This window comes from Manis pentadactyla, chromosome 15 (assembly GCF_030020395.1).
Source record: "Manis pentadactyla isolate mManPen7 chromosome 15, mManPen7.hap1, whole genome shotgun sequence".
NCBI lineage: Eukaryota > Metazoa > Chordata > Mammalia > Pholidota > Manidae > Manis > Manis pentadactyla.
In genome coordinates, this window is record NC_080033.1 from 10419869 (window position 1) to 10441868 (window position 22000).

Consider the following 22000-nt stretch of genomic DNA (forward strand, 5'->3'; position numbering starts at 1 on the left):
CTATGCTTTGCTCATATGAAATCACGGAGCCGAGAAAGCTGAGCCTGGTGGGGTAGAGTTGCCCTCTCCGTCCCCTTCCTCTTATCCCCAGGTGCAGCCTTGAGGCGCATGGAAGCCCTGGGCCACTCGAGAACCCCAGGCCTGCTCTGTGTTCTTCCAGCCCACCCCCACCAGCTTCTGCCCTCCCTGACCTGTTGTGCTCAGACTGCTGGAAGCTTGGGACAACGGCAGGGTTCCGGCACCCCCTTGGGGTGTGACCTGGGAAGAGAGGAAGGCAGGCGTGGTTAGGCCACCCTCTCCCAGCAGCCCCCAAGGTACTCCTGTGGACTCAGCTCACATGGTCCCTTCTTCCTCCACACCAGGGGGTGGGGGCTCTGCTGGGCCCTCACTCCCTTCCTCAGCATCACCACCCTTTCCACACTAGCTGGAATACAGGGATGGCCCAGTGTGTCTGATACCAAGTGGGTCTGGGTACAGCTGTGAACCTGAGCGCAAACCCAGGGGTGTGATGATGTCCTTACCTGTGTCTGTGTGGTTGTGAACCTGTGTGTGTGGGGGGCCTCTATTCCCCGATACCCATCCGCATATGGCTACATCTGGTAATAACTGGCTCTGCCGGTGTGTGTCCGTGGGTGCCTGTGTCCCCCACATAAGACCCCTAGTTGCCTGGAAACTCTGCCCTTGTGTGACTGCTTCACCCATGTGACACTGTCCCCAAGGGTGACTCTCCCTGCTTCTGTTCTAGGCACAGGGGACAACCAGGTAAGTTGTGCTTCACACAAGGTGCCTGCCAAGGGGCAAGGTTGCTGGGGGTCGGGGGTACCAGAGCTTTATGCTCCCACCCCCAGAGGGGCTCCTGGTACCAGATGGGGGCTGTAGCTGGCCGGCTTCCCCGGGCTGGGCAGCATGGGGGCTGCGCTGCAGGGGTTGATGCGCTTCTCCTTCTGGCGTCGGTTGCAGAACCAGACGCGGATCACTTCCTTCTCCATGTGCAGCTGCTCTGCGATCAGCAGGATCTCCTCTGAGGTAGGCTTCTGGTTCTGCAGGCAGAGGGCTTGTTAGCCCGGGCCCATCCGCCCGCCAGCCCTCAGGGCCGCCCAGGAGGCGGGACCTCACCGCTAGAAAACTCTTCTCTAAGGCGAAGCGGACGTTCGTCTCGATGCTGGTCCTCTTCTTGCGTCTCCGGCCAGGGAGCCCGTCGAAACCCAGGCTGGGGCTACTCAACTGGTTGGGGCTGGGCAGGCTTGAGTCCACAGACATAGTCTCTGTGCCCGGGGACACGAGGGCATGAGCGGGCGCCTCCCCTACCCCGCCGAGCGCCGCCCGCGGGGGAGCCCCACCCCAGTCCCACCTGCGTCGTTGAGCCACTTCTCCAAGAGTGGCTTGAGTTTGCACATGTTCTTGAAGCTCAGGTTGAGGGCCTCGAAGCGAGAGATGGTCGTCTGGCTGAAGTCGTTGCCGTACAGCTTGCCCATGGCCAGGCCCACGTCACCCTGGGCCCGTGCGGCAGGAAGGGGTGGTGGTCAAGACAGAGCGTTCGGGCAATTGGCACACCCCCGCCCACCAGATGGCCCCGCCCACTAGAGGTAACACCCTTCTCCCCGCCCATTAGATGGCCACGCCCATCGGTCCAGCGCCTGGTCACGCCCGCCACCCCCACGCCCACAGCCAGTCCTGCCGGTGGGCCGCAGACCTGCGTGAAGCCCAGCTTGATGCGTCTTTGTTTGAAGGTGCGGGCGAACTGCTCCAGCTCCTCTAGATCACTGGGCTCCTCGGGGTGGGATGGTGGCTCCAAGCATTTGGGGGGCTGCGGGTGCGAGAGGTGCGGGTCTGGCAGCGTGGGGCGGGTCACGGCCTGGTGGGGTGGGCAGGTGGGTGGGATACAGGACCGAGGACCTGGATGGGGCTCACCAAAGGCTGCGCAGTTCCCTCTCCCACCCGCCCTCCCTGCCGCCCAGGCTCTTCCTGCCGCCCAGGCTCTTCCTGCAGACTCCCCTCCGCCTGCCCGCAAGAGTCTCCTCCCGGCCCATTGTCAGTCCAATCAAGATGACACTCCTGCTCCACAAGGATCTTCTCATTTCTTTCCGCACGTCCCTCCCAACTTCCAAACTCCCAAAAGGGGCAGTCAGCTCCTTTCACGAAGGGCTCTTTTCCTAGAGCTGGGGGCTCCTCCTCTCAGTCAGAGATTCAAGAACTGGCTCTGCTGTCGAATTGCTGGGTTAACTCCGGGCAAATTTCTTAATCTCCCTGGGCCTCAGTTTCCCTGTCTGCAGTATGGGAACAATCATGGCTGCCCTGCCTACCCCATGGGGTTGTTGGGAGATTTGAGTAAAGATGAGTAGGTCGCAAATGAACTAAAAGTACTTTTAAAAATACACGGGCTACTAGGATTTACAAGGAAGCAAGAGTTCCCTCTGGAATGCTTGGAATGCTTAATTTCCCTAAAAATAAAAGATCTGAACCAGGTGGTGGATGCAGGGATGTTGGTCACACAGGTCCTTGATCCAGTTTTCAAAACCCTGTGGCCAAATGTGTTTTGGAATGTCAAAATTTTGTAGATTTTAGAAGACTACATGGGTCATATATCATAGGTAATGTGACCCCCCATCAGGGTCAAGGCATCACCCCATAATTGGGCACATTAACAGCTCTCAGCAACACACTGATAACACACAAAAAGAATAAAGAAAAGTCATTTGCTGCGTTGCCTCAGGTCAAGACAGTTTTGCAGCCAAATGACTTCTGGTGCCCACATTACAATAACAACTTGATTTTCTGAACATTCTGGATTTCAGAATTGCAGCTAAGTTCTGTATTAGCTTCTAAACTTTTTGGGTCTTCTGAAATACATGAAATAGTTCATGTATTTTTTGAAGGGGCTGCTAAAAAAAATGGTAGGAGAGAACTCTGAAATCTGTAAAGGATGGTAAAGGATTATTTTTAAAGTCTAGACTCCAGTCAGAAAGCTGAAAGAAAGGTCACAAGGGCCAGGAAGGAGGACGCCGAGGTGGCCTGGAGAGTTCATGCCCTGTGTGAGGGGAATCCTGCTCCAGCCAGCAGCCAGCAGCCCACTGCAGCCATGTCACCGGGATGAAGATCCAGCCTTGCCAGAGCTTCTGGTTTGTCAAGAGAAGCTAGGAAGCTGGTGTTTTCTGAGTATTTTGTTGACAACTAATTCAATTTTTAAAATATGGTATGGGCTGAATAAAATGCATTTGTAGGCCCCCATTTTCAGTATCCAGTCTTGGAAGGGGATGTGAATTAGTACCAAGCACACATCTTCCTCAATGTACCCTCCATTTGGAGTCCTGGAAGAGACCCAGAGCATTTGTAATATACAGGCTGTTTGTGTGTTTGTGCATGTGTGCTTGTTGGGGCCATAGGGTCAGATACAAACCTTTGTCAGATTCTCAAAGGAGTTCATGGGTCTGAGGGGTTAAGAACCACTGGTCTGGTTGACTCCCCTCATCCTACAGAGGAAAAAGCTGACCCAGACAGGGAGAGAGGCTTGCCTAAGGGGCAAATTAGTGGCAGAGCAGACTGGCCCCAGGTCTCCCTACTCCTGTCCTGGCCCCCATGGCTGTGGGGTGGGTCAGTTGGAGAGGAGACCTTCACCCCCACATCCCTCTTTACCCAGCCTCCAGCAGGCCCTGCTGCTGGCCCAGCCTGGGGCAGTTGGTGGTCACTCTCACCTGTGAGGGCAGCCCAGCCCGGGGCTGGGAGGTCAGAAGAGCTCCCTGGGTTTGCTGAGGTAGCTGGAATAGATTTGGTGTTGGTAGCAGGCCTGGGGAGACAAGGGGGAATGCACAAGGTGAAGGAGGGGGCAGGGAGAGTCCTGGGGAGGCACTGGGGAGGCCATTTGGGTGGGGGGGCCTTACCTGGCTGAGTCGGCTGGGCCTGTGGCAGCAGGAACTGAGCAGGTGGCTGGAGGTGGTGACCCGGCACAAGCACGAGCTGCTGGAGCTGGAGGAGCTGCTGTATGTCCTGGCAGGGAATGGATGGACAGAAGGACAGCCTGAGTCCTGGCCTGGCTTCTCCCTCTGCATCTCAGAGCTGCCAGGCGTTTTCCACAGGGTGGCCTGGCACTGGGCAGTGAGGAATGGAGTATAAGACTGAACAGCATCCCTGTGCTAAGGGCCCCCAGGAGGCTCCCAATCCCAGGGAGCTGGAGCATCCTATCTGGGCTGTCCTGGGAGGGCTCCCTCTTTATTTACCTTCTCTTTCTTGATGAAATATTTGCCTTGTCTTACATTCCCACAGAACAAATAGAATAGTTTAAAAATGTAAATCAGACCAAGTCTTCCTTCCTTTTAAAACACTCCCAATGTGAATGATCTCATCTGGAATTAGCTTTAAAATACTCCCGCAAATGGTGAGTAAATTGGCAAAACCACTTTGGAAAACTCCTTGGCACTGTTATGGTTTGACTTGTGTTCCCCCCCACAAAAAAGATATGTTGTAATCCTAACCTCCAGGACCCCAGAGGTGTGACCTTATTTGGAGATAGGGTCTTTGTAGACGATCAAGTTAAAATGAGTTCATTAGGATGGGCCCTAATCCAGTATGACTGGCGTCCATATAATATGGGAAAATTTGCACACAGACACAAACATGCACAGAGGGAAGACTATGTGAAAGACACAGGGAGAAGACGGCCATCCACAAGCCAAGGGGAGAGGCCTAGGACACAGCCTTCCCTCCCAGCCTTCAGAGGGAACCAAGCCTGCCAACACCTTGATTTCACACTTGGGACCTCCAGAACTGTGAGATAAAAAATAAATTTTTGTTGTTTAAGATAGCCAGTTTGTGGTTCCTTATTATGACAGCTCTAGCAAACTGAACATACTAAATTTACTAAAGCTGAACATACACCTGCCTTATGATCCAGTGGTTCCACGCCTGGGCATAAGGCACCGTAAGTGCATACATGTGTTCACCAAAGACATGTAGTAGAATGTTCACAGCAGAACCATTTGTAATAGCCCAAACCTGAAGACAGCCCAAGCACCCAACAACAACTGAATGGCTAAATGAACTGTGAATCAGTGGAGCGGTGCAGCAATGAGAGCGAGCAGTCTGCACTCTACAGTGACACACAGCAATATAAACTTCTCAAGCTAATCAAGATAGAGAACATCCTGTATGATTCTTTTATGTTGCATTTGTGTGTTAGAAGGTTGAGAGGTAGAGATGAGAAGGGAACCCAGAGGGCTTCTGGGTAGCTGGCTATATTCAGGTTATTGATTTGAGTGCCAATTTCATGGCTGTGCTTAGTTTTTATGATTGAGCTGCATCCTTTATGATGTGTGCACTTTTTGGTATTTGTTATACTTCAATTAAAATATTTTTTTTTAATGGAAATGAGACAGAAAGAGAAAAAGAATCTAGCCCCTCAGCCAAAAAACTGAGGAGTACAGGTGAAAGAGGATTGGCAAAATGTTGATATCCATTGAGTTGGGTGAAGGTTAAGCGCAGTTCCTTATATCATTCTCTATTTTTAGGTTTTACCATTTCCAAAAGAAAAAACAAAACCCCTTTCCACACACACAAACACTCCAATGGCTTCTTGTAGCCCACAACAATACACTCAAAACACCCCACCTGGCCCCTGACATACTGAGGACTATGCTAGTCTTCCTGACCTCAGTTCCTCCTTGGGGCCTTTGCACATGCTGTTCCCTCTGCCAGACAGCTCTAGTTCTTAACACTTCTGTCTGGGTCCTTTTTGACACTCAGGTCCTAACACGAAGTCACCTCTTCAGAGATGACCTCCTTGACCATCTAATGAACCCATCCCACCACCACACATCCCTTTGTCACCTCCATTTTACCTCCTTTATAAGACTTCTCACTACCTCAAGGTATCTCTCTCTCTGTCTACTCTTTCACAGTGCATCTTCTTTACTGGTATGTCAGTTCCATGAGAGTGTGATCTCAACAGTTTTGGTCACTGCTGTAATCTCAGCACCTAGAACAGCATCCAGCACCCTGTAGGTGCTCCACATACATTTGTTCAATGAACCAAGATTGATGCCCCATAACTTTCTTAGCAACTTTTATGTGTAGTGGAAAGCTATGTTACTTAGAGTTACAATATTTTTCCTTCTGAGAAATTGGGGAAGATGACACATACCTCTCAATTCCTCCCAACACTACTATTATTCCAAAGACTAGTTTAATGTCCTAAAAGGTAAAAAACTGGGAGAAAATATAAGCAACTTGACACAAGGGCTTGTTTCTCTAGTATATAAAAAGCAATTACAAATCATTAAGAAAGAAAACTAATAACCTAACAGTAATCTGGTCAACAGATAGGTCTAGCCACAGCCCAGCAAAAGAAAAAAACACAAAAATTTCACGAGTGAAAAACATTCAGATTCAATCACAGTAAGATAAACAAAGCTTCATCTGCACTGAGATGCTACCTATCATATCAGCAAAGTACACACTATGTTGGGGCATGTGGGGAAACACTCCTGCACATCACTGGTGAGAGGGTAATTTGGCAATGCCTATCAGAATTACAAATGCACTTTACCCTTTAACTCAGCCATTCCACTTCTAAGTATTTATCTTAGGGATGCATTTACACTTACACAAAATGACCTCTCTAGAAAGATATTCAACAAGAGTGGAAATAAGCTGAGCATGCTGCAGTGGGGGACAGGCAAATGAATTAAGGTGGATCCTTATGAATACTACGCAGTCATCAAAAAGAACAAGGACACTCTTTGTGTCCTGATATGGAACACTCTCCAAGATGTCCTGTTGAGTGGAAAGCTCAAAAGGCAGAAGAGTGGGTGTGATGTGCTGTTTATGTTTTTTTTTAAGTATATCTAGGTATTTATTGGGTGTGCATAGACTGTATTTGGAAACTGTATCAGAAACTGGCAATGCTATAAATCCTCCCACACTTCTTGAATTTTGAACATTCACCTAATCTGCATAAAGGAATAAATAAATATCCAGGGGTCTTGCCCCTACCCACCCAGTTTAACAGTCACTAGCACCCACCATCCCTGCTTTTCCAACCATTCATGTTTCAACAGTTCGAGGCTGTTCCCTATCCACCTGCAAAGGCCTCAGCTTTCTCTGTGGGCTCTAGAAAGAGAGCTGAGTACATACGTGCTCCTGACCACTCACCTTTCTCACTGTAGCTGCTAATCATCTAAGAATGCAGCTTAAGTGTTGAAGTCCACCACTCTTATCTTTGAAGCCGTGTCCACTCTGCCTTCCCTTTCTCAGCTACCCCACCCCAGTAAAATTCACATGGCTGCCTCCCTTCCAAATGAGGTGAGTGGAGCTTGGGCTTCAGGGTCCCCCCTTAATGGACCCTTCCAAGGCCAAGTACCTAATTTTGGTCTCATAACTTTGGTTTATTTTTTCCTAAAAGGCAGTAGAAATTATACAAACTTCAGGCTCCACAAACCTGTACCCACCCTGCTCTTGACTGCATTTCTCATGATACAATGCATTTGATTATATATATATTCTTCCTCTGCTAGACTGAAACTCTAGAAGGCAGAGACCATGTCTTTTACTATCCCTAACCCTTAAAACAGCCTGGTGAGCCCCATTAAATGCCCTCTGAATTGAATCAAATGAATAAGGACTGAAATAAAGTCTTATTACTAGTATTTTTCTGGTTTCCTATAACCCTTAACTTATTGATTAAAATATTTGTTAACTCCTATAACAACAAAGCAAAACTGAAGGAACAAAACAGCAGCAGACACACAGACTCCGAGAAGGAGCTAGCGGTTACCAAAGGGGAGGGGGGGTGGGGAGGAAGGGAGAAGGGGATTAAGGAGCATTATAATTAACAATCACAATATAGGTAGGTCACTGGGAAGGCAGTCCAGCACAGAGAAGACAAGTAGTGACTCTATAGCATCTTACTATGCTGATGGACAGTGACTGAAATGGGGTGGGGGGGACTTGATAATACAGGTGAATGTTGGAACCACAATGTTGCTCATGTGAAATCTTCATAAGATTGCATAGCAATAATACCTTAATTTTAAAAATTATCTGTTTACTCCTATCTCTCCCCAGTGTGACTAAGTGAAAATCCCCCTTTCTTCCCAGAAGCCTGAAAGAGAGGTGTTTGCAGATTCCTTTCTGAATCATGAAGGAGGGAAAAGATAGGGAAAATGCATCCCAATTTGCAGGGAAGCTCATGGTGAGGGGTCCAGATGAATTTAACCATGCCCCAAACACTGTTACTTGGACCAGAAACTTGGGGGTCAGTCCTGATTCCCACCTTACTTTCCTCTCCTCCATCCAAGCCATCTGCAAGTTCTACCAAAAAAGTTCTAAACTACCCCTTTTCAGAATTAAAAAATGTGTGAAACAAAGTATGTAGGATCTCAAACGAAATTTGAAATATATTGAAATACAGTCATCAAACATTTTGAATTACGATAATAGGATAATCTATGGACTTTTTTATTAGCACATTAAATAACAAGATCAACCAATAGGTCCGATGACTACTGTAATTTCAAAGCAATGATGAGTGAAAACAATAATTTCAAGAGATCTGAACAACTGTAATAGAATATGGAATCATCTGTGCATTCCACTGGTGACAAAGTCCAGGTCCTGCTAATGCCACTGTGGTCCGTTGCCTATATTCACAATAGCAGGAAATGCTACCTTTTTGGACAGAGAATAGTAACACTTGAGACATAAATTCTTTACTTCTAAAGTTCACAGATCCTCCTGAATTCTATCCAGAGAACCCTCCAGGGGTAAGTCTGTGGAATCCAGGTTCCTGTTCTAAAATATTAACTGAACCATAAAGCCTCCAGTGGCTTTCATCACATCTGTAATATAATCCAACCCGTACCATGGTCTTGCATGACCCAGCCTTCCTCATCTCCCATGAGCCTCTCACCCCCTAACTCTGATCCAGCCACACTGGTCTCCTTCCCGTTACTGAGCCCAGGAAGAAGTCCCCACCTCAGGACCTTTGCACATACTGTTCCCCTCCTCTTGATCTGAACATGACTCCTCCTAATCATTCCAGCCTCTATTAAGTGATCCTCCTAAAATGGGCCCTCCCTGGACACCCACTCTAATAAAGAGACTTCCTCTCCTCAGTAACTGTCACTTTATACTTGAACCTTCCTTCAGAGCAGTTATCAGCTTCTTGTCTATCTCCTCAACAAGGGAAGGTGCCAGCTTGCCAGGGTCACAGACTTATCTGCCTTATTCCTCACTGTATCCCCCATGCAGAAAGGTGCCTGGGCATGGTGGATGTCCATTAAATGCTTGCTAACTAAAGAAATTAAAGAATGAGAGAAAGAGAGAAGATTCTGGGTGCTGAGCTGGCTCAGTACTGGAGTTAGCCAGTTAGGATGGCCCCATTTCTCCACAATCTACAGGCAGCTTGCCATCTGAAGCCACTTGGGGGCGTGTTAGGACCAAGTCAGACAGTCAAGAAGTTAGAGTAAGAGAGATGCCTACTGCCCCTGGCCAGGATATTTATCATATCATCTCCTCAGTCCCTAACCCATCAGAAAAAATGAGCACAGAAGGCTAGCAGACCCCACTGAAGTCAAGAAGGGAAGAAATCAATTCTTGCTCTTTGCTGTACTGTGATCACCGCCGACTCCAGCACAGGCATCTAAGTGGAGATCAATGAATTTTCAATGAATGAATGAGGTAAAACCTGGGACTGTCAGTGTCTAGGGACTGACTGGCTGTGCTTTGCCACAACTGGGACCTTGGCCACAGATTCGGGGCAGGAAGACTGAGACACATGGGGAGCTGGAGTGTAATTGTCCTCTTTCCTTTCTGGGCTTGGTTCCACCCTGGGTGGGATGGTGGGGATAAAGCATCAAGAAGCAACTAGAGGAGGCTGGGCCCTGGGGTGCCGGTGGCCACATGCAGTGACTGTGTCCAGCGCCAGTGGCAGACCCCCCATGCCCTACAGCCTCCCCACAAGGCGGGCAGCCACACTCACCGAGGTCTCTGATACAGCAAACTATGACCACTTCTGGACAACAATTATAAGACATGGACGGCCTAGCATTAAGTTCAGAGTAGGGGGGACAGTAAGTGGGGGTCGAGAGACCATGAAAATCATACTGTAATGGATTGTGTTCAAAACGGATGGGCTTCCTGCTCCTCTGAGCAGTGTCAGTCTGCCCAGCGGCAGGCAGGATGGGCTGCCTGGGAAGGGGTGAGCACCCATCCTGGGAGCCACATGGGTGGAACCACACACCCCCACACACAGCAGTTTGGAGGGCGTGCCCCACGCTGGGTGGAGGGTGGACTGGAGGGGGACAGAGCTCCCTTCCAGCTGAGAACGGGTGGCATTTGTTGTGGTTTTGGCCCTCTCACTTGCTTCTTGCTGCGTGAAGCCAACTCTCCCTACTGAGCCTGTGTGGGGTGATGGAGCGTCTTGTCCTGGACTCAGGCTGTGGAGACATCCAGAAACCTGACTCTGTCACACACTGTGGGACCATGGGCGGTCCTTCACCCTCTTTAAGCCTCAATGTCCTCAGGTGGGACCTCAATAATTCTCACCTCATGGGGCCGTTAAAATATTAAATGAGACAATGCATGTAGAATGTGTTGCCTGTTCCCTGTTCACCTAAGTGGTCCTCCATAAATGGGGGTCGTTATTACTGAGTCATTTCTCTCTCACAGCCTCACTTTTTCCATCCACAAAATGGGGATGATAATGTATAACTCTTCACTGGGTTGTTCTGAGGCTGGAGTAATATTATCTGCAAAGCATTTTGGAAATCACAACATATTCCTCCAACATGAGCATTTGCTCCCCCTATCCCCTCATGTCACCCCCTTCATGTCACCGGCTTAACCAGGAGCTCTTGAGGGCAGGAGCCCTGTCTGGCTCTCCATTCCATCCCCTGCCTGAAAACACAACTTGCAGTCCCCGCCCAGCTTCTCTGCTGAATTTCAGCCTCAAGTATCTGTCTGCCTATCTGATGTCTGCACTTGGATGATTCAAAGATGCTTTGCATCCTGTCATGTCCGAAGTGAAACTCCTGGTTCCCTACTGCTGCTCTCCAAAACACCCGGGGCCTGCCCTGTCTTCCCCAGCTCAGAAACCACCTCCCCACCGACCAGGTGATGAAGCCAAAATCCCAGAAGGCATCCTTAATCTATCCAATCCATACAAAATCCTGTACCCGCCCCTACACCCTTCATGTCCCACCTGGATGTTTGCAAGGACTTCCCACTGGGCTCCTCACTTCTACTCCCATCCCCAGCATCCATCTCCCATTGGCAGCCAGAGAGAGCTCTGTAAGGGGTCAGTTAGGTCATGCCACTTGCCTGTTTAAAGTCCCCCAACAGCTTTTCATCATACCTAGCATATATTCCAAACTCCTTGATCTATCCTACAGGCCCTGTAAAACTTGGTCCTGCCTGCCTCCCCCTCACCTCTCACTTGCTCTGTTCCAGCCATACGACCTTCTTCTGTGCCCTGAACAAGTCAAGCTGGCATCTGCCTTGGGACCTTTGCACTTGCTGTTACTTTTTCCTAACCACTACCTCTGGCTCTTCATGACTGACTCATTGAGGCCTTGGCTCTCCAAGGCCACTTTCTTAGTGGAAATTTTCCTGACAGCCCCATTACACAGCTTCCTCTCTCTATGATGACTCCTAGTTCATTTTCTTCATTACACTCACTCTAAAACTGTCTTGTTTTGCTGGTTTGTGTACTTGTTACTGTCTGTCTCTCCACTAGGACATAAGGTCAGCAAGAGCAGCCACCCCTGCCTTGTTGACAGCTGCCCCCTCAGGGCCATTAATGGGCACCTGTCATACACAACGTACTCAATAAGTGTTAATTGAATGAATAAATGACGATGATTATTCCAGTCACTCCCCCAGGAAAGCTCTAAAGGTTGGGGGTGGGCAGAAAAGGCCTGTCTCTAGCGTGGGCTCTTTTATGCACCCCTGTTTCCGAGGTTGGCCCTGCCACAGGGAGCCAAAGAAGTCCCACCAATTGGGGCAGAACACCACAGAAGAGAACCATTCAACATTACTCCCACGCTACCTCATGCTAAAGTTCCGGGATAGACAGGCAACAGCAGATCCCAACACAGGAGCCATGGAGTGACTGGTATGCCTCGGCCCTTTCCTGGACTTCAGGGGCCTGTGGGTGCACGGCCAACACACCTCCAGGGGGCTGATTTGGCTGGCCTGGTACTCAGTGCTCCTTCTTCAAGCAATAGGACCCATCTCTTCCTCTTGGGGACTCGCCCTCCCCACTTTTGGGTCACACAGTCTAGGTGAGGCTGACCCCAACTGCTCAGAGATCGGAGGCACCGACTCAAACCTGGCCAGTAGGCATGTTTTATCTTTCTGGGCAGGGTGGCTGCTGCAAGTCACCCATTTTGCCTTCCCCAGAATGAAAAGGGAGACAGATTCCTGGGGCCAGGCCTGATGCTCCAGGCTGGGCCTCTTCAGTGATATGAGCCAAATATTGCCTTTTCTTCTTTGGCCACCTAGAGTGGGGCTTGACCCAACCGACATTCTCCTAGCTCATCTTTGTTGTCTTCCATCACCAGCTCCCACCCCCCAGCTCCCTGAGCCCATCCTGCTCTCACTTCATATTTGCCATTCCCATGCCCAGAACCCCTTTCTCAGCTCATCCACCTGGCAAACTACCACTTGTCATCCCTTGGTTCACATTACCACCTCCCTCAGGAAGCCTTTCCTGACTCCCTCAGACACAGGTCCCCTCTCTTTTCCCACATTCCCACCACTAGGCTTCTCTAGGAAACCTTTATTCACTGGGTCCTACCAGTCTAAAAGATTTTGTCAAGTTATATCTGCCATGGACATATTAAGAAAATAGGGGCTTCTTTTTTCACTCTCCAAATACAAAATAATGTTTTAATAGTTAATGTGAATTTTCAATCAATGCCTACCCCATCCCAGACATTCTGAATTACTCCCCTGGAGAGGTGTCTTCGTAACCCTTGATTGAAAAGCTGCAACAAAACCCCCTTATTGATTCAGCAAACATGCATGAGGCCCCCATGCCGCACTGGGCTGAGTGTTGGACACACCTGTCATAACTGTGTTATACTCATTTCCTTTTCCTGTACAAGCTAGGAAAATGCAGGGAAGGTTCCTGCCAAACTGTTTAAGCAACACTACTTTGGAAGCTGAGTTAAAGGGATGGATGGGAGGCTTTCCCTTATACTTTATATAAATGTAGAGTGCCAGGGTTATGGGTGCTTTTGACTTTCTTAGCATTTTTCAAGTAAAGCATTTCTCAGTGGTTCATTGGTGTATCTGTTCCCTACAAGAACAGAGACAAGCATGGGTCTGAGTCACTTCTAAGTCTTCAGCTTCCCACCAGGGCCCGACACACAGGATGCCAGGAAATGTCTGTGAAATGACTGTAGGACAGAGCTGAGCAGGCATGGGAAGTGGATGGGCACAGCAGACAGGCTGAGGAGAGGGGTCAAGCCCAGGGGCCAGGACAGCTGTGGCTGCAGTGGGCAGTTAAGGCAGGAAGAATGTAGTCCCACCGCAGCCTGCACCAGCATGGTGTTTGGCACACAGGCAGTATTGGATAAATGTTTGTCTGCCGGGCAAATGAGGTTACAGGGTGACCCTGTAACAGAAAAACAAACTTGGCCCAGCTTTGCACTTGCAGAGGATACACAGGGGCAGATCAGAGCTGAGGGAAGCCAAGCAGGAGGATGGAAGGCTTTGCAGGCAGGGTTCAAAGGGACCTTGAGAATCAGGACCTGGGCAGGACAGCAGGTGGCAGAGGGCTGGCCTGCTGCTGCCAGGTCTGTGCGGAGTGTGCAGGAGGCGGTTCTAGAGGCGTATGAACAGAAGGCATGTCTGCTGCTCCCAGGGGCTGATGGCCTGACTGGGTCTGGAACAGACTGCCCTGTTCCTCCTCCTCCCTGTAGTCTTTGTTCCTTGCACAGATACTTCCTCAGGCATATAGGAATGCTCCCTGGATAGAGCCCTGGGTGACAGGGGCCTTGGCAGAAGAGGCATGGGCTGGGGGACCCCAGAGGAGGCAGGAAATCAAATCTGCTGGAGGGAGAGAAGTCATGGAAGACTTCCTGGAGGTGTGGACTCCAAAGATGAGGTTTAAAGAATGAAGACAGCTGCCAAGGTAAAGGGGTAGAAAGGGAAACAGGAGCAAGGGCACCAAAATTTGAGACAAGCGAGGAGCCCTGAGCCCTCAGTGTGAGCAGAGTATTAGCAGGCAAGTTACTTTGCCCTTTGGAGCCTTGGCTGTGGTGAGGATTTGTGGGTTCAAGGGGTCACCATTAGCACAGGGCCTGACACAAGGCAGCACCTGCCAGATTCAAGTTATAGTTACTGTGGTGAGCTGGGCTATGTTTGGAAGAGCTGTCACAGAGCGGTGAGCACAGAGTGCTCTGTGTTTCTATAGAACCAGGCCCAGCGGCAAGAAGCTCTAAGTAGGCAGATATGAGCTCAGTGACAAGGACAGTCCTGAATGGGAGTGCTGGTCAGTAATGCAACTGACCCATCGGAGGCTTAACTCTGTCAAGGGAACAACTTCACGGTGCCGGATAACTCCCCTGTGTAGACAGCCTCTGCCCCAGGGCATCCCCGGAAGGGGGTGGATGGAGAGAGAGAAAAGCCATCCGCTGAGCAGTCATTGTGGGAATCACGAGGCTGAGGGAAGTTAAACAGTGTTGAATTGTGTCCTCCAAAAATATATGTTGGAAATTCTAATCCCTGGTAACTGTAAATATGACCTTATTTAGAAATAGGGTCTTTGCAGCTATAATCAAGTTAAAATGAGGTAATTAGGGTGGGCCCTAATCCAATAACTGGTGTCTTCATAAGAAGGGGCAATTTGGACACAGAGACAGATTTGTACAGAAAGAAGACAGCCATATGACAACAGAGGCAGAGATTGGAGCGATCCAGGATTCCTGGCATGACTGGAAGCTAGCGTAGACAAGGGGGGATTCTCCCCTACGGCCTTCAGAGCAGCACCTTGGTTTGTTTGGACTTCTGGTCCTAGACGATAAATCTCTGTTGTTTCAAGCCCCCCAGCTTGTGGTACTTAGTGATGGCAGCCCTAGGAAATGGATACAGCCACTCGTTCCCAGAAGTCTCCAGACTGGGAAGAGAGGATGCAGCATATCCTAACTCAGACACCCCGGACCCCTTTTCTGAAAGAGCGTCTCACTGCATGTGTCAGGGGGCACGATGTGGGGCACTAGCTCTGGCTCTCTGCCTTTGGTTCTGCAGCTACATAAGTATGGTTCCCAGGGGTGCCTCCCGGTTGCCTCAGCTGTAAACTGAGGATAATGCACCAACCTCCCAGGTGGCTGTGAACCCCAGTGAGAGGCATAGAAAGACTTAGCCGGGCACTCCATCACACAGGGGATGTCTCCTTCTGTGCCTCACTTTACCCTCCATGAGATGGGGGCAGCATCTCCCAAGGCTTCTCAGGGTTGCTGAGAACTGGCAGACATGTGGCCGGTGGCCAGAATAGCTCGCCCCCTGCACATTCTTGGCCTCTGTGGGTCCTCTGCTGGAGGGAGGGTGCTCCCTGGGGGCTGCCCTTACCTGTGCTGTGAGCTGGATGGGCTGGGACAGGGTTAGCTGTGGGGTCCCTGGGGGCTGGCTGGCAGGCTGTGGTGGTGGCAGGTCGTTGCCCCCAGAGGAGGCTGGGGGCTGTGAGGTCGAGGAGGAGGCAGAGGAGGAGGAGGAGGAGGAGGAGGAAGAGGTGGAGGAGGAGGCGGCGGCAGCGGCGGCGGCGGCATTGGACTGCTGCACGGCGGCGGCCAGGAGCTGGGCCTGCGCTTGCTGCAGGAGGAGCTGCTGCTGAGCTGGCATCAGAGCAGTGAGCTGTGTGGGAGGGCGGCAGGGCCGGAGGCCGGGCATGGAGAGGAGCAGAAAAGGCAGAGAGGTGTTAGTGCCTGAACCGAGCAGGTTAGGGGGCAAGTCTTCCAGGAGGACAGAGGAGGGCAAGAGGCAGGCATGGGAGAAGCCGTGGCCCTGGCGGGACACCCCATGCCACCAGGCCTGTAACGGCTGGGAGGCAGCTGGTCTGTGCCCACGTGCTGGTCTTCCCCGAGTACTTACCCCGGCGAGCTGGCTGCCTGTCAACATGAGTTGGGCCTGGGGGAGATGCGGCTGAGCCGGCTGGGGGGGTGGGGGTGCTGCTGGGGCTGAGTCACCACTGGGGTCTTCAGCCTTGATCTGGGGGGGAGAGAGGCAGGGTCCGGGACCCCAGAATGTTAAGTGGAGGCCAGAGAGAATGCCCACCTGTGAACCAAAGAGAGGGCATGTGTGTGGCAACAGTAGCCTCAGGCCAGCACAGGAGGAGCAGACTGGGCTACAGAGGCGAAACCCTGCACTGACCAGCTGGGGGCCTCAGACCACCTCTCTGGCCTCAGTTTCCTCATGGACAGTCAGGGCTAACGCACGCCCTGCACCCAAACTCCTAGAGGAGAGGACCACCTCTGGAGAGCACTTCTCCCCTCTTGAGAATCAATTCCCCCATCTGTAATATGGGAAGTGATGCCAGTAGGAGGCACAGGATGTCAAATAAGGGGGTTCTGGTTCCCGCACCCCTCATCTGCTTCAGCCAAAGGTGTCTCTCTTATTGTCCAATGGAATAAGACTTTATTGGAAGAAAGGGCCTCAGGTTATTTTTTTAAATCACCACTTTAGAACACAGATCACAAATTCAAATGTATATGAGAGCAGGCAGACGGTATAAATGGGTGCCGTGGACAGTGTGGGCTGGAGAGACCCACCCACCCAAAGGGGAGGCCCCCAAGCTCTACTCTGCTCCCACTGACCACTCACTTCAAATTTTAAAGCACAAACCCTGGCAGGACAGGCAGAGCACTGTGGGCCAGATGTGGCCCAGGGGCTGCCAGCAGCCACCCCAGCCTGAAGGCGGCCCGGCCCCTCCTCATCTCTCTGTGTCAGTGTGGATGCATCTCTGTGCAGGACACATCTCACATCAAACACGTAGGGCAGACCAGCACAGGGGCGTCCTAGCCTTCTGCCTCTCTTACATAAAAAGCCAGACACTGGGCTTGCCGGAGAGGTCTGTTGGCAAAGGACACATTGGGGTGGGAGGAGACGTGGCTTGATGGATCACACTGTCAGGCCCAGAGGGGACATTAGAAACCATCCTTTAGCCCAATGTCCCAGCACCATTTGCAAAAGGAGGTCCAGAGAGGGAAAGCAATTGTGCAAAGTGACACAGCAACTTGGCAGGGACACAAAGTGGCATTTGGAATGCAGACTGAGAAAACAGACAGAGGCCTGGGAAAGGCCAAATAACAGGGTGAGCAGCATGCCCCAAAGTATGGGTAACAAATGTCAGAAAGTTTGAGGGGTACAGGGTTGTAGCATGAAACAACAGTAAGCATTGGAAGTCTAGGACAGTCCTAGGGGAACAAAGGGGCTTTTAGAAGTCTGGTTGTGTTCTGCTTCTTGATCTGGTGCTGGCGACATGGGTATTCGGTTTGAAAATCCAGATCTGTACACTGAGGATCTACATGTGTGTCACATTTTAATTAAAAGTTTGGAAATAAACCCAACACCATTGAGGGCCACGGTGAGAGTACTATTTCTCTTTCAGTCCTCTTTCAGTCTTTCTGGTTCTCTTAAGGAAGTCTCCGTTAGATGGAAGGATGTCTCTAACACCTCCCCAACACTGGCTAATCTCCCCTTGTAACAAACGGAGAACAGGCCTCCAGCTCAGCCCCTTCAGCAGGCAAGAGTCTCCGGGTACATTTTAATAATCATTGTATTTATTTCCATGGCAAGTGATTCTGGTTTTCCATTTGTGAAATTTCCATTTAAAAAATATTTGTTTTAGCGGTCGAAAAAGAGCCAGTTCATGAGCTGATAAGTGTTGAAGCTGATTTTTGGGTACTTGGGGGGGTTATTTTCATAACACTGTATTCTTCTTTCTCCTTTTACATCTGTTTCAGACTTTCCATAATGAAATAATTTTTAAAATTCAGGCAATTAACATAGTTATACTGTACATAATTGTAGGGCGATGTGGATGTGTCTGAGATTGGGGTGGGAGCATGTGGAGAGGCTGACACAGAGGAGGCAGTGTGAGGCGGAGAGGCTGAGGCAGAGAGGGACAGGCTAAGACGTGGACTGAAACGCGAGTCAGAGGCCACTACCCTGTCTGCCTCAGGCTTTCCTGGGAACCAGGACCCAGGCCAGGGAGGCCAGGGAAGGGGAGTGAGAGCCCTTCCTTCCCTGGGCCCCACTGGCCTCCCCAGGAAGAAGCAGGGCTGCTGTGGGGCAAGCAAAGTCTGCCAAGATTCAGCTGAGGATGGAGGGGTAGGGGTGGCCTCCGCTCCAAGGTCAAGGCCAGAACCAAGCCTGAGATCAGAGGGAAAGAGGTCAGAGCTGAAGCCCTTCTCCCCTGGGCCCTGTCCTACACTCTGGAGACAAGACACCCAAACGCTAAGCAGGATCAGAGTGCACCAGCTGTGGAAGGGACCTCAGAGGCTATCCAATCTGACTGCACCCGCCATGTTAGACAAGAGGAAACTGAGAAGCCCAGAGGGCAGAAGTGATTTTCCCATGGTCACAGAGCAGTTCCCAGCCCCCCACCCCATCCCTCTACCACCTTTGGTCAGGGTCCGAGTCCGGCCCATGCCCCCTCTGTCCCTGTCCTCCATGCTGCTTTCAGTCCTCTGGACCTGCCAGCTGCCCCCACCAGGCTAGAGGACAGAGACTTGAGCCCCAGACACCCCAGGAAGCCCAGCAGTGCCCAGCAGAAGGGCCCCATCTGGATTTGGGATTTGCTCTGTCTGGCTGTTTCCCACCTCCCCCTGGTCCTCTCCATGGCTTCCCTTAACTAGCCTCTGCTCCCAGCTTCCCTGCATCGGCTGGCCCCTGAGTATGTGTCTTGGGGGGCGAGGGGGTGGGGCAGGCCCCCATCAGGGAAGTTGGGATGGGGGTGGGGCCCTCAGCTTCCTGTTGTTCATCGCCCTGGGGCTCCGGGGGGGATTTCCCTGGCCACCCCCACCCCCCCAGGGAAGGGGAAGGAGCCTGGGTGAGTCACAGGCCTGGGGCGGGAGCCCAGGGGTGAGAAGGGGAGGGAGGAGCTTTGTCAGCAAGGTACCAGGGCTCCATGCCTCCTCAGGCCCTGGGCCCAGGGCAGGCCTGTGGGACCCTCTCCCAACCACCAAGCACCACCATTCACAGGACTCCTCTCCCTGTTTCCCTGCCCTGGCTGTTCTGACAGGTGCTTACCTTGGTGCCGGGGCCAGTTGGGGACACAGAGAATGGGGAGGTCTTGTTCTGGGGGTTCTGTGAAGAGAAAGGTGGAGTGGAGGATGGGAAGGGCGAGATGAAGCAGCTTCTGACACCCCACTCCTCCCCACAGAGTCCCCTCCTCTCCCTCCTCCCCCTTTCCACCCCTGCCCAGCCACTCAGTCCTGACCTGATGGTTAGTGTCTGGTCCATTTCTTTCAGTGTCTGCAACAAGAGGGAAAGGTCTGACTGTCACCCCCGCCCCCTGCAGCTCCCCTCCCACACCTGCCCCCCTGCTCCTTTCCCCACCCACCTGTGTGCTCTGACGGGGAGTCCAGACCTTGCTTCTCGGCCTCCAGGGGCTTAGACATCCTTATTTCTGCGGATAGAGGAGGGATACAAGTGGGGTGAGGGAGGGGCAGCCAGGAGGACTCTTCGGCCCTCCTCTGGCACTACCCCAGCCTCCTCCAAGACTCTCCTCACCCCCTGCCATCTTGTCTTTTTCCTGGAGTCATGCCCTCTATTCTGGGCCTCCGCCCTCCTCTGGCAGGACAAGAAAGAGGCCTTCAGGCCTTGGGGACCTTGCCTCATCTTTTTCACCCCTCCAGATGGTGGCACAGGAAGGGTCACCCCATGAGGGCCTGGGGCAGGAGGGGAGGTTAACAATGGGCTCCTGAGAAGGCTTTGGCCGCCTGGGAGGAGGGTGAAGATGTTACAAAGCAGAGCGTCAGCCCTGGGCCTCCCTGTGCACGTCGCCCAGGCGCCCGTCCTGCCTCACCAGGTGTAGGGTGAGGCATGTTTTCCACTCTGAGTGGGGCCTGGGGGATGTGAAGGGACTGCAGCATCCCCGGAAGAGCGAGTCTCCAGATCTCCCAGTGTGATTCAGCCGCCCTCTGGCTCCCTCCCCTCCGGCCCACCACTTTCCTGTCCGCACCTCACTCCCCACCAGCCTCCCTTCTTATGCTCACACAAAGGCCAAGCTGACCCACTCTGGTCTGGTACTCCAACTTCATCCCAGACCTCAGCTGGGATTTCAGCCTTGAAACCTAACTGTACACCCAAATCCAATCTAGTCACCCCACCCTGGCAAATACAGTCCTATTCTATGGTCCCGGAGATGAAGGAAATGAGAGGATGTGCCCAAAGGAAGGTGGCAGGGAAGCAAGCTGGCACCAGGAGACACAAAGCAATAGAGACAAATGCCCTGTCCTCACAGCGCTCTGATGCTGCTAACAAAAGGGCAAGCTCTTTCCAGAGCCAAGCACAGTGCTAAGTATGATTCAGAGCTTACGTTAGCAGTTGGTACTATTATCCCCATTTTATAGAGGAGGAAAGCAAGGCTCAAAGTGGGGTGTCATCTCCCCAAGAGCAGTGTGAGACAGCAGAGGTGCCCTGATTGAACCCCCAGTCATCATGACTCCGGGGTTCCCGCTTTCCATCAGGACTGCTGCGGTCTAATGGACCCCAGTTGTGACTACCACCCACCTCATCTCCAACAGCCACACCAACCCAAGCTCCCCTGACACTGACTTGAACCCAGCCCTTCCTGGTTCTAGACCCCCAGGTAAAATCTGGGCTTCTGCCCAACCCATTCTCAATCCCCTCACCCACCCCGAATCCCTTCTCCCATCCAGAGGGTCTAAGTCCTTCATCTGACCTTGAATCTCATCTGGCTTCAGACCTTATTCATGACCTTGACTCTGACCATAAAGTAACTGCCACAACTCACTCCAAATCCCAGCCTAAACCATGACCCCACCCTGTCAAAGAAGCTGTCCAATTCTAGTGTGCTCTGCACCCAAGATATTAAGGCCCACAGAGGAGAGAGCTTGGACATCCTTAGCAACTGAAGAAAAAAAAATCCAGGAATTTTGCGATTGAGGATTACTCGACATGAAATGCCACTCCAGCTTAAAATTCCTGATTAAAAAGCCAGGTCACATGCTGCCAGTGGGAGTGTAAATCGATACAAGCACATTTCAGGAAGCCTGAAGAGGGGTCCTGCCCCTAAGATTTGGCCCATCCATTCTGGCTCATCTACCCGAGAAAACCACCCCAACCAAGGCTCATGCGCACACAAGTTCCCAGCAGCCCTTTTTAACAGCCCTAATTTGGAAATAACTCCAAAGCCATCAACGGGGGAAACAGATCAACACACTGTGGTATGTCCATACAATGAAATATTCCATGGCAAAGAAAAGAACAAATTCCTGCCATCGCAGTCCTTCACCCCACTGAATCTCGCAGACAGGATGCCGAGGGAAAGGCATCAGACACAAAATCCGACAGGCAGTAGGACTTCAATTACGCAAAGCTCAGAAACAGGCAAGATAACATAAGATGATAAAGATCAGATTAGTGGGTATAGCTTTGGGGTACTGGGAATGGGCGTAAGGAAGCCTAGCCTACAGAGAGTTGGAAATGTTCTCAATCTTGATCTGTTTGGTGGCTACATGGCCTACACATATGTAAAAATTTATTAAGCTTAACACTTAAAATTTGAGCATTTTACTGTATTGTGTTTTCACAAAGAAAAGAGAGAACATTTCAAGGCTAAAAAAACACTAGTGATAAGCCAGCATATAGTCTGTTAAGGCGTAGGCTGGTGAGGGTGGGGTGGGGAGCAGGTGCCCAAGCCTGTTTCCGGGCACTGGGGCTGGGGCACAGAGTGGCTAATGACCCTGAGAGACACAGGATGCAAAGGGTGCCAGGCAATGAGGCTCCTGACTCTGGGGCATCAAAGGCAGGAGTTCTGCCT

At 51.3% G+C, this 22000-nt stretch overlaps 1 protein-coding gene across 19 annotated transcripts in view; it reads right to left on the reverse strand.

Annotated features, from left to right (window-relative positions):
• The window catches only part of POU2F2 (POU class 2 homeobox 2), a 71841-nt gene that overhangs the window by 5135 nt on the left and 44706 nt on the right, over positions 1 to 22000 (reverse strand). For 6 of the 19 annotated variants that reach the window (XR_005026981.2, XM_036896576.2, XM_036896574.2 and 3 more), the window contains 12 exons: positions 19556 to 19621; positions 19433 to 19467; positions 19243 to 19299; positions 16084 to 16266; positions 15565 to 15846; positions 3879 to 3984; positions 3693 to 3784; positions 1694 to 1855; positions 1352 to 1493; positions 1117 to 1265; positions 864 to 1040; positions 192 to 258 (listed from right to left, as the gene is read on the reverse strand). Coding sequence is in view for 17 of the 19 variants with exons in the window: in XM_036896574.2 (XP_036752469.1) it covers positions 192 to 258; positions 864 to 1040; positions 1117 to 1265; positions 1352 to 1493; positions 1694 to 1855; positions 3693 to 3784; positions 3879 to 3984; positions 15565 to 15846; positions 16084 to 16266; positions 19243 to 19299; positions 19433 to 19467; positions 19556 to 19621 (1518 nt within the window). In the remaining 2 variants the exon portion in view is untranslated. The remainder of the gene's footprint in view (positions 1 to 191; positions 259 to 863; positions 1041 to 1116; positions 1266 to 1351; positions 1494 to 1693; positions 1856 to 3692; positions 3785 to 3878; positions 3985 to 15564; positions 15847 to 16083; positions 16267 to 19242; positions 19300 to 19432; positions 19468 to 19555; positions 19622 to 22000) is intronic. The other 13 variants (XR_008994171.1, XM_036896584.2, XM_036896589.2 and 10 more) reach the window with 8 other exon arrangements.